Here is an 11,081-nt window from a genome sequence, read left to right on the forward strand (position 1 = left end):
GGTGGTTGCGCTAAGGAGTGTATTCACATATCTACACACACAATTGTTTTGTATTTTTGTATAAAAAATATATATATATTTTTTAAATATATATATATTTTTTAGGTCAGTTTCAGCATTATGGACATGGGTGTATCTGTGGTCCATTTGGCCTGTCCCACAGCTTCCTTCAGTGATGGGTTGTGAGTGGCTCTGTTGATGAACTTCTGGCCAATGATTGACTGTCTATTGTTGATTGACGTGAGTCCAGATATTCTGTTAACGTGGTGGTTGCTGATGTATTTTGGTAGTCTGAATGCCATTTTTATTGCTATGTTTTGGATTATCTGTAGCCGATTCATCTGCTGTGGTGAAGCTGTTATCCAGGCTGGTAGGGCGTATTCAAAGAGAGATCGGATGTAGCTGATGTAGACTTTCAGCACTGTCTGAGGTGAGGCTCCATATTTTCTTCCGCACAGCATTTTTAGGTGGTCTAGTCTTTTTCGCTCTATGTTCGCTATATGGGTTGTCCAGTGCATGTTCTTCTGGAAGGTGACTCCAAGGAATTTTGCTTATTTTTCTACTTTTATTGTTTCACCGTAGAGTTGGAGATCTATTGGTTTCCTGTTTTTTTTGCTGGTGCTTCTTGTGAAGAGGACACATTGGGTCTTTTGTGGGTTGAATTTTACTCACCACATGTTAGACCATGTCTCCATTTCAATAGACTTCTGGAGTTTTTTTGCAGCAAGTTGAGGACATTTGGAGCTGGACCAGTAGCAGAGGTCATCGGCAAACTGTGAGACTTGGCCTATGGTGGGTGGAGGGTAATAAATATCTATGTAGAGTAGAAAAAGTAGTGGGCGTAGAACTGCCCCCTGTGGGACACCTGATTCAGGGGTAAAAGGTGAGGATATTGCTGCGGAGACCTTCACTTTAATTGTACGGTTGTGGAGAAAGCTAGTGATGATGTTTCTGATGGAGAGTGGTAGTTTGAGATTGGAGTCTGCAAGCCGGTAGCACAACCCATTGTGCCACATCTTGTCAAATGCTTTTTCTATATTAAAGAAAACCGACGCTGCAAGCATGCGTGCCGTCTGAAACCATTAAGTGCGCCTCGTCTGACTTTTGACGATAGTTCTGCAGCCTCTGCCGCTCTTTTGGTGGGGTGCTGGTGAAGCACACCTCTTTTTCATGCAGTGCACCAGAGCAGTTATTCCACTTTCGAGAGTAATGGTAATGAATATTAATACATGTTAATTGCATGCAAATAAAGGTTGTTTCGCTACCACACCCACAACTGGACAAAAATAATGGTCTTGGATTCGCAGGTGGAGGACTTCTGTGAGAGGCCGCTGTTATGCCTGAATTCGACCCCAAACCAACTCGCCCTAAATTTGGCGTCTAAACTATCTGCAAGATCTCTAAGGAGAGGCAGCAGAGAGAAAAGCGCTCTCTCTCCCGCTTGCTCTCTCGTTCATGCGACTGACCTTCAAGGCCTCAAGTTGTTTTATTTCATTCTGTGAAGCAGATCAGAGGGAAGTGACTTGTGGCCTAAATATGTCATCAGCTCACTGTTGTAAAGCTGTTACTCTGCAGGATCTTCTCTCGGACCCTGGCTATGGGCATTGTGTAGTGGCCTAAATACTGTCAGTTGAAAAATATCTTTAAACTTATTTATTTTTTTTTTTTTTTACAGACAGTTTGTCCTTCACTGAGACAGTCCATGACAGACAACAAGATGATAAAGCATCATATTTATTGCTCTGCAACAGTCTCCAAATAATAAAGTTTAATTTAATAAACGTGTATAAAAATACATTATCAAGCCATCCCCTTGCCACTGTACGTAGACTCTAAATGAAAGTTTCCATTATCGTAATTAGATTCCAAATACATGATAGATCACCATATCGAGATCATCACATCAGTCTGTGTGGTTCTGTTACCACGGTGATGAAACATCAGCGCACATACTTTACCATAATAATAATAATTATAGATTTTTGTCTGCTATATTCACAGAGAGGATAGGGTAAAAAATGGATGGCTGGAAAGGACAGTTGGAGTAGGGATATACACACCACTGATTATCACATCTTTAACATGTCTCCCACATGAAATATGCCTGTACATTCATGAAGGGGTGGTGATTTCTGTTAGCAAAAAGGCACAATAACTAAAATATGAAATCTCATCCTGAATTTAATATGTTACTCTACATTTTGAACTACTGCATGGAAAATTAAATCCTTGAAGTAAGGTTACGGGGACAAATCATCCTAAAACAGTTCAGATTGTGGTTCCATTTTACGTAGTGACTACATGTCACTTTCATCCAGCCCTTGATTTCAAAAACAATATTTTATTATAATGAGAACTGTTCTGTGGGTTACCCGTGGTTTCCAGGCTAGTGGTGATGTCGCAGACATTGAACCTCTATCTGTACTTTGTCCAAATGAGACAGAAATGGAAAACTTAATAAATATGCTGCTTATAAATCAGGAATATTGAGCAAAAAATGACATCCCTTTGCAGAGGGCTTAAATGCAGAGGGTGACTAGTAAGTTGTATGTACATTTTATTAGTATTTTTTATTTAACCAGGCAAGTCAGTTAAGAACAAATTCTTATTTACAATGCCGGCCTACACCGGCCAAACCCGGACGACGCTGGGCCAATTGTGCACCGCCCTATTGGACTCCCAATCATGGCCGGTTGTGATACAGTTGTGTAAAAGCAAAACTAAATGTAGAACGCAATGCGATGAGGAAAAAAAACAAGATCTCTTTCACAATATAAGCTTATATCCATGGTTGGGAACCTGAACGTCTGGTTAGACTTTTCCCACAAGGCCCTCTGCTGCCGTCCGTCCACTGAAGATGACATCATTGACTGAGACGCCATCATAAGAGGACCCAGCCAGACTAAGGGGTAGAGTGTGGTCTCTGATGTATTGTCTCATATTTTCTGTTGATAGAAAAACCAAGCCCAAATGAACAGATACACAGTAGATAGGTATATTATAAAAATTATACATTTTTTTCAGTACAGGGCACAGAGATAAGACAGAACGCACAATCAGAGATACCCAGCACAATAGAAAAAGTCAAATCTATTAAATGAAGACTGTTCCCGTCTTACCAAGTCGTTTCCAGTGTGCAAGGTAATATTGAGGAATGCAGTCCTAGAGGAGATAAATTACATATTAAGACAACAATTATATTAGCTGTCCTGATCCCAGACCTGTATGAGCTAAAGCCATCGCTTAACTATCATCATAATGCCAAGGAGTTGGCTAAGCACATACAGACCTGGAACCAGCCTACAAATGGTGGAGGACGTTAAAACTAAGAGTGACTAGACAGGAAAGCAGGCACTCAGATCAAATTTATGGAAGATAGCACTGAATGATGAATCCATCCTGTCAACAAATTAAAAAAATAGGACATTTGTTCCCCTACAGTGTCAGTTCGGAAGTGATTATCGTGTCGTCTATCTATACAGACCATACCGTTCAAATTGAACTATTTGTCTTGCTCAAAACTTCCTGCTATCTCTGCTGCCTGGTTGTTGGTTGACATGGGAGCGCAGAGAGATAACACAAATGGAAAAGGATTTGTTGTTGCTGATGAAATAAATGACAAGAGCATCTGAGCATACAACAGGGGGAATGACGGTGCAAGGGAAACATCAGGATTTGAGCTAGAAACCGGGAGATGCAGCACTATGAATACTGATGTAGCTGACTTGGGGTAGTGTGTGTCTGTGAAGATGTGTGTGTAGGAGTAGGGGAAGAGGATCTAACATCCCAGTTCCATAGAGGGAATGGGGGAGAAAGACCAATACAGAAACAGAGGAGCCATCCATCTGGTGAGACAGTGATCATCAACAGGCTTGTTGATCTGTTTGCTCCAGTCTTGCTCCCCTGGGACATGGATAAGTTATGACATAGTGGAGCTCAACTGAATACATCATTGGTTGGTTCGAATACTAACTGAATACAGGGCCCAATGAGGACCTCTGGTGACACAGTGGTTAATTAATGAAATTGAACAAGAGGCTTTTGATTCAAGTCTCTTGAAAAACAAATGAAGACATGTGAAACAGCTCGCTCACACGTCTTACCTTGAGTAGTGCAACGATGCTCCAGATAGGTGGTGTGGTAACGCCCAGGTGTGATGTCACCGCCTGGGTGGCCCTATCCAGGAGGAGCTGCTCGGTCACTTCCTCTGGATTCCCAAACACTTCCTGGAACCAGGCCCCACCCATCATCACCTAGGGAACACAGACGGTACACAGTAAGGCCATGACCCCAACCATTTAGAACAGGGTTTCCCAAACTCTGTCCTACATTTTGGTTGTTGCCCTAGCACTACACAGCGGATTCAAATAATCAAAGCTTGATGAGTTTTATTTTATTTTTATTTTGTATTTTTTTAAATCAGCTGTGTAGTGCTACGGCAAAAACCAAAGCGTACACCCAGGGGAGGCCCCAGGACTGAGTTTAGGAAACCCTGATTTAGAGAACTGTCTTTCTGCCAGCCAGCCAGTTTAATAACAAATTGAATCATCAAACATCCTTTGTCCTAAAGGACCTATAAGACCGTTGCTGAAGAAATGGAACTAAACTCAGCAAAAAAAGAAACACCCCTTTTTCAGGACCCTGTCTTTCAAAGATAATTTGTAAAAATCCAAATAACTTCACAGATCTTCATTGTAAAGGGTTTTTAAACACAGTTTCCCATGCTTGTTCAATGAACCATGAACAATTAATGAACATGCACCTGTGGAACGGTCGTTAAGACACTAACAGCTTACAGACGGTAGGCAATTAAGGTCACAGTTATGAAAACCTAGGACACTAAAGAGGCCTTTCTACTGACTCTGAAAAACACCAAAAGAAAGATGCCCAGGGTCCCTGCTCATCTGTGTGAGCGTGCCTTAGGCATGCTGCAAGGAGGCATGAGGACTGCAGATGTGGCCAGGGCAATAAATTGCAATGTCTTTACTGTGAGACGCCTAAGACAGCGCTACAGGGAGACAGGGCGGACAGCTGATTGTCCTCGCAGTGGCAGACCACGTGTAACAACACCTGCATAGGATCGGTACATCCGAACATCACACCTGCGGGACAGGTACAGGATGACAACAACAACTGCTCGAGTTACACCAGGAACGCACAATCCCTCCATCAGTGCTCAGACTGTCCGCAATAGGCGGAGAGAGGCTGGACTGAGGGTTTGTAGGCCTGTTGTAAGGCAGGTCCTCACCAGACATCACCGGCAACAACGTCGCCTACGGGCACAAACCCACCGTCGCTGGACCAGACAGGACTGGCAAAAAGTGCTCTTCACTGACGAGCCGCAGTTGTCTCACCAGGGGTGATGGTTGGATTCGTGTTTATCGTCGAAGGAATGAGTGTTACACTGAGGCCTGTACTCTGGAGCTGGATCGATTTGGACGTTGATGGTCCGTCAAGGTCTGGGGCGGTGTGTCACAGCATCATCGGACTGAGCTTGTTGTCATTGCAAGCAATCTCAACGCTGTGCGTTACAGGGAAGACATCCTCCTCCCTCATGTGGTACCCTTCCTGCAGGCTCATCCTGACATGACCCTCCAGCATGACAATGCTACCAGCCATACTGCTCGTTCTGTGCATGATTTCGTGCAAGACAGGAATGTCAGTGTTCTGTAATGGCCAGCGAAGAGCCCGGATCTCAATCCCATTGAGCACATCTGGGACCTGTTGGATTGGAGGGTGAGGGCTAGGGCCATTCCCCCCCAGAAATGTCCGGGAACTTGCAGGTGCCTTGGTGGAAGAGTGGGGTAACATCTCACAGCAAGAACTGGCAAATCTGGTGCAGTCCATGAGGAGGAGATGAATTGCAGTACTTAACCTGTCTGGGCTAGGGGGCAGTATTTTCACGGCCGGATAAAAAACGTACCCGATTTAAACTGGTTACTACTCTTGCCCAGAAACGAGAATATGCATATTATTAGTAGATTTGGATAGAAAACACTGAAGTTTCTAAAACTGTTTGAATGGTGTCTGTGTATAACAGAACTCATATGGCAGGCAAAAACCTGAGAAAATTCCAAGCAGGAAGTGGCCTGTCTGAGAATTTGTAGTTCTTCTTTTGATTCTCTATCGAAACTACAGTATCTGTGGGGTTACGTTGCACTTTCTAAGGCTTCCATTGGCTGTCTAAAGCCTTCAGAAAGCGGATTGAGCCGTCTCCTGTCTCTGGGCAGAGTATAGTAGCTCAGTTTCTCAGTGGTCTGCCTGGGGGCAAAGAGATTGGATATGCGCGTTCACGCTGTTTTTTCTTTTCCTCTTTGAATGAATACACTATTGTCCGGTTGGAATATTATCGCTATTTTACGAGAAAAATACCATAAAAATTGATTTTAAACAGCGTTTGACATGCTTCTAAGTACAGTAATGGAACATTGACTTTTTTTGTCTCAAAATGCGCTCGTGCGTTACCCTTTGGATAGTGACCTGAACGCAAACAAAACGGAGGTATTTAGACATAACTATGGATTATTTGGAACAAAAGCAACATTTCTTGTGGAAGTAGCAGTCCTGGGAGTGCATTCTGACGAAGATCAGCAAAGGTAATACAATATTTCTAATACTAATTCTGAGTTTAGTTTGCCCCGAACTTGGCGGGTGTCAAAATAGCTAGCCGTGATGGCTGAGCTATGTACTCAGAATATTGAAAAATGTGCTTTCGCCGAAAAGCTATTTTAAAATCTGACATAGCGATTGCATAAAGGAGTTCTGTATCTATAATTCTTAAAATAATTGCTATGTATTTTGTCAACGTTGATGATGAGTAATTTTGTAAATTCACCAGAAGTTTTAGGTGGGAATACACGTTCTGAACATCACACGCCAATGTAAAAAGCTGTTTTTGGATATAAATATGAACTTGATTGAACAAAACATACATGTATTGTATAACATAATGTCCTAGGAGTGTCATCTGATGATCAAAGGTTAGTGCTTCATTTAGCTGTGTTTTGTTTTTTTGTGACATATATGCTTGCTTGGAAAATGGCTGTGTGATTATTTTGGTCTATGTACTCTCCTAACATAATCTAATGTTTTGCTTTCGCTGTAAAGCCTTTTTGAAATTGGACAATGTGGTTAGATTAATGAGAGTCTTATCTTTAAAATGGTGTAAAATAGTCGTATGTTTGAAAAATTGAAATTATTACATTTTTGAGGTTTTTGTATTTCGCGTCACGCTGTTCCACTGGCTGTTGAATAGAGTGGGGCGGTCACGTCCCACCTAGCCCAGAGAGGTTAATGCAGCTGGTGGCCACACCAGATACTGACTGTTACTTTTGACCCCCCCTTTGTTCAGGGACACATTATTCCATTTCTGTTAGTCACATGTCTGTGGAACTTGTTCAGTTTATGTCTCAGTTGTTGAATCTTGTTATGTTCATACAAATATTTACACATGTTAAGTTTGCAGAAAATAAAACGCAGTTGACAGTGAGAGGACGTTTCTTTTTTTGCTGAGTTTACATTCCACAACAGCCTAGTTCAGGGCTACTGAGATGTAGTCCCATGGATGGCTGCACCGTATTTGCCTTGGCCAGCAGCTTGTCTGTTTGCATACATGTCTAGAGAAACAGGCATCTGCCCAGTAAACAAATAATGTCTTAAGAAGGCGAGGAGGAACATCAATAATGGAGTGACATTTGTTGTTAGAAGTCAAGTCACATGGCACCAGAGGCTATTTGCAGTTAGTTATATGTCTTTCACACCAGGGTATTCCAAACAGAAAACCCCCACCACCACCTCCTTGTGACATGACCCCATAAGCCTGACTGAGGCTGGACTGTGTTTGTAAGTGACTAGGAGATCTGTCACCCTGTCGTCTAAAGCATGAATAATTTACGCTGAGCGTAACACTGTATATCTTGATGGGTTCCACTGTAGTTAATACATGGAAGGTTGGTCCCTGCCATGCTGTGCATTATTAACATAGGAAAGCATTCTTGCACGGCCTATAACGCACACATTATGTAATTGTTTGTGTATGAGAGAGAGAATATAGTACATATATATATATTATACTGTTATATATTATACTGTTAGTCTGGTGGTGGGTCCTCCAGTGCGGTTGTGCTGGGGGAAGGGCACAGAGTCATAGACCACCCCTAGGAGACCTCTGTCTTCTGAGGATGGCACCAGGTGGCCAAAGCCCTGAGGCCACACAAGACAACACTCACATTAGATACACACACATTCTGAAACACACGCATATCCATAGAAAATAACAGAGAATCTTCCAAAACAAATTGCTTCATTCTCATTGAGTGTTCTCACCGTGACAGGCAGGACGGAACCCTCGTACTCAAGGTTTACCACGGCAACGGTTACTGTGGCGATCTCACGTAGCTGCTGTGACAGGGGCTGTGCAGCAGAGGGCAGTGCTGAGGCCAGAGCTAAAACAACACACACAACTGAAGACCAACACCACACAGGTCCAGGTCCACAGGCAGAACGACAGGGACTGCATTTAAGAATCACTGTTTGAAGTTAAAAGATTTAGGCTCAGTGATCAAGTTTAGTAAAAGTTAATTTACCTTTTGCCGGTAGAGCAGCAATGATATGATCAGCTTTGATGGTGCCGTCCTCCAGTTGAATCTGTGTTTAAAAAATAAATTGCACAGACATCAGTTGATTCATTTACTGGATTTAATAAACAACCTAAAAATACATATACCACCACAAGTCCAGTGCAATGGCAGTACACATACATGTGTCTCAACCCCCAGGTCTCCAGCAGTCTCACCTCCCAGCCGGTGCCATTAGTACTTAGCCCCATCACAGGGGTGTCTCTGTGCACCTCTACACGTCCCCCATTCCTCATCCTCTCCTCCAGGGCTTCTGGAAGGTTCTGTAAGCCCCTCTTCAGTGACCACTGGGCCCAGTTCTCCTGAGCGGACCTCTTGGTCAGGGTAGAGGGGGGTACGTCTGGTCCAGGGCCTGGGGGGGACAGTCACACTTGTTATTCATCTACTCAATTAGACAGGTCAGCAATATGACGTATGGGGGCATTTAAGACTCAGATGTCCTATGTCGCTTCGGTGTGGTGGCGGACTCTCTCTCACCTGAGCCCAGCAACATTCCCAGGATGATGGAACCTCTGGCCTTCTCTGCGTTGTAGAGTGGCGGGAGACAAGAGCGCACACTCAGCTTCCTGCAGTCCCCTGCAAACACTCCCCTGCACAGGCTGTCGATGGCAATGTCTGCAAGCTGCAGAGAGAGAAGAGGAGCATAGTGTTACTCTGAACTGATGTGGAAGTTGTGTGGACATCATTTAGGGTCTGTTTTTAATGCCATCTCACCTCAGTGCCCAGCCTTCTCGACACGAAGGAATGAACAGACTCATCCTCCTCCTTTCCTCTGCTGGTCAGTATCTCCTTCAGTACGCTCTGGACCAGAGGACGAGAGAATGGAGGGACTGTACGCACTACTCCACTGGATGGAGGGAGAGAGACAGAGGGTGACTTGGATAGACAGACTGCCTACAGTTGATTCATTTCACCATATTGTGAATGCATGAACATAGCTGTTTGTGTCTAACGTGGTACTATTTTATCACTCATCCTTACCCTAAGCCAGAAGGCATCTTGTGTAGCTGGCCTCCCACGTAGAGGTAACGGTTCTTAGAGGCCACGTGATCATAGGTGACTGGGAGGACCTCGCTCTCCAGCCCCAACTCTTCCACCTGTAGAAAACAGACTTCGATTTTTACCTACTCTCAATCACTCACACACACACACACACACACTTTACAGTGCCTACCATGTTGAGTGTGTTTCGTCCCACGGCTCCTGCAGGTCGTATCCCTCTGGGTCCATGTTCAAACACAGCTCCATCCTCCCTACGAGTTGAACTTAGCCAGCCTCCGAACCGTCCATCCCCCTCCAGCAGCACTAACTACACAGAGACAGGGAGAGATATTCATCTAATGTTGTACCCGTGCAGGGCCTAGTGGGAATCTCAATAGTGTAATAACAGCTTAATTACAGTACATTTGGCCTTACAGTAGAGATGTAGTCTACCTGCAGAATATGTGGCGATATCATTACCACAACTATTTACCTTGGAGACCTGGGGGCTCTTGCTGAGGTGGAAGCAGGCTGACAGGCCCCCGATCCCCCCTCCCAGGACAGCCACTGTCTTCTGCATTCAGCCCTAGGATGCCCAGCTCTGTGCAAATAGGACAGAACAGGGCTGTAATGTCTATTCTGTACCACACAAATCCCTCAAGCATCAATGTGTAAATGGCATTAAGAGCAACTGAGCAAGCCAAGTAATGTTAGTAGAAACTTCAGTGAAGGGACCAAGCTTGGCTTTGGTTAAAGTGGGGGGAAACAAGGACAGCTGCACACTGTCAGACTGGTAACTGTCAAAGGCCCGGCCAAGCCTACTTGACCCCATGATGAAGTGTTTTTGAAGGTGAGCTTCCCCACGGGGTGATGCAGTGACAAAGGTTTGTGGAATTCAGCTATGACTACATCGATTCGCTCAAGGTCAATACTTCTAAAAATTGTAATTGTTTAACACTTACCTTGTACCTATGTTTGTCCTCTGTAGTTGCGTGCCCGTTTGCTGAAATCCATACTTTGTAATACAACGTTTGTCAAATATAACCACCGACCGTTTCCTAATTTCTGTTGCTCTAAAATGGTATGGCGTGCCAATTGAATCTCAGATTAGGCAGGGTAATGTACGTTTTAGAGCAGTAGAAAACATGGAAATGGTCAGTGGTTGTATTTGACCAACGTTTTGTTAAAAAGTATGGAAAAAGAAAGGCACGCAACTACAGAAGACAAACATAGATACAAGGTAAGTGTTTCATAATTTAATTTTTTTTAAGCATTGACCTTTGGTGAATCGATGTAGTCAGAGACTGACTTCCACAAAGCCTGGTCCCTGCTCAACTCCGTTGGTGGACTTAATCAGAAACTGCCTTCACCACAGAGTTGAGTTTAGTTAGCTACAAGGGCCCATTACTAAAACAATATGACGGTGTCTCTCACTCATCAAACAGATGACTGACTCAGAGAGTT

The 11,081-nt window shown here is 43.8% G+C and overlaps 1 protein-coding gene across 1 annotated transcript; it reads right to left on the reverse strand.

The window, feature by feature from the left end:
- Positions 1–1,718: 1,718 nt before the first annotated feature.
- On the reverse strand, positions 1,719–10,197 carry LOC106605668 (protoporphyrinogen oxidase). Its single transcript, XM_014201550.3, has 12 exons — positions 10,111–10,197; positions 9,811–9,945; positions 9,618–9,733; positions 9,351–9,483; positions 9,114–9,258; positions 8,795–8,988; positions 8,586–8,646; positions 8,326–8,444; positions 8,089–8,202; positions 4,104–4,253; positions 3,120–3,162; positions 1,719–2,945 (listed from the first exon to the last, which is right to left on the reverse strand). The coding sequence occupies exons 1-12, from the start codon at positions 10,195–10,197 to the stop codon at positions 2,812–2,814; spliced, it is 1,431 nt and encodes a 476-aa protein (XP_014057025.2). The 3' UTR covers positions 1,719–2,811.
- Between the last annotated feature and the right edge of the window lie 884 nt (positions 10,198–11,081).

The sequence above is a fragment of the Salmo salar genome, chromosome 05 (genome assembly GCF_965601325.2).
Source record: "Salmo salar chromosome 05, fSalSal1, whole genome shotgun sequence".
Classification (NCBI taxonomy): Eukaryota; Metazoa; Chordata; class Actinopteri; order Salmoniformes; family Salmonidae; genus Salmo; species Salmo salar.